At 41.5% G+C, this 1344-nt stretch overlaps 1 protein-coding gene across 1 annotated transcript; it reads right to left on the minus strand.

Annotated features, from left to right (window-relative positions):
- Positions 1–18: 18 nt before the first annotated feature.
- Positions 19–1139, minus strand: LOC106820406 (the record flags this gene model as incomplete). Its single annotated transcript, XM_014824926.1, is given in 3 exon segments — positions 19–137; positions 392–628; positions 952–1139. Coding segments are annotated over 3 exon segments (544 nt in total), but the record flags the coding sequence as incomplete, so codon positions are not given.
- Between the last annotated feature and the right edge of the window lie 205 nt (positions 1140–1344).

Raw genomic sequence — 1344 nt, forward strand, 5'->3', positions numbered from 1 at the left:
TTATACGGACGTACAAACCTGCGTTGTTTGAAGTTAGGGAGAGAAAAGGCCTCATCTAGTAAGTCGTGCATCCTATGAAGAGCATCATACAGTTTCTCTGCATCTGGCAGAGTCTTCGGTGTAGTTATGCCCGGCTGCTAACAATACACAGCATATATATATATATATATATACAACATCATACAACCATTTTGGGCAACATATAACGTTGCGACCGCTCATTTTATATGTTTACATTTTTATTTTCATTTTTGTTTTATTTATATTTATCATATTTTATATATTAACAATGTGACTTGAAAGAGCTATTGTTGAAAGGGGGAAATTGAGTTTTACTAGAATGCGGTGATGTTATGCCCCGTTAATAAGTAAGTCGACGAGGATTGCTTACTGCAGTCAGAGGCGGGGAAACAGAGAGTGTGTCTGGTCTGTGATGCCTCCGATGATGAGTATGTCGTCTGTGCTTCTTCTTCTTGTTTTCTGTTGGAGGCCCTACACTGGACTGGGAGCCATCCAACAGTACCGGCTGCCGATGCGACAGCTGCTCCTTTCGTTTAATTTTCTCCTTCTGTTGTTGTTTATTCCTCCACTTTTCGAGCTCAACCTTTTCCTGCAGAAATCTTTCCATCTGGAAAAATTAAAGATAGTCTGAGAATATTTCTTCCATGGTGTGTGCCAAAAAGAGACTTTGTGGATCAACGTAGAAATGTGTTATTTGGACAGCAGTCGCCGGAAAAGAATTTAAGTTTATATGCACCGGGCATATTCATAGTACACTGCGGGTGTTGAATGAATTCTCAACGAATCTATGTTTTGTGCAAGTGCTGCCTTTGTTGACGCCATCGTGTTAACATTTGTCGTGATTGCGGAATATATTCGCAGTAGAATACGTGTGGATGTATTATTTCGGGTTTATTGCATTAACAAATGCATAGTAGTAACGATACTCACGTCCTCTTTATATCTCAGGTCATTCTCTAGTCTTGTGCTCGTGAGTGGGATAGCGATCGGGGGTGGGAACTCCAGCAGCAATGGCGTCGTGCGCACTAGCTCAGTCTTTGGTAGCTTCGGCCGGTTTTCCTGTGCTGTCCTATGCTCACGGTCTACTCCCAATCTACTGTCTTCGCGTATATGCAAATCTGTAAACGTTTGAGAAAATGTAGACAATGAATTCAAATTTTAGGCAGTCATCGCGAAAACCTTTTTTTTGTAGTATGGTGCCTCTTTCAATCTGTCTTTCAATCTTCAATGTTTGCCTGATAATGTCTTGACGTTCACACACAACACGCACTCTCTCTCTCTCTCTCTCTCTCTCTCTCTCTCTCTCTCTCTCTCTCTCTCTCT

This window comes from Priapulus caudatus, unplaced genomic scaffold (assembly GCF_000485595.1).
Source record: "Priapulus caudatus unplaced genomic scaffold, Priapulus_caudatus-5.0.1 Scaffold12862, whole genome shotgun sequence".
Lineage (NCBI taxonomy): Eukaryota > Metazoa > Priapulida > Priapulimorpha > Priapulimorphida > Priapulidae > Priapulus > Priapulus caudatus.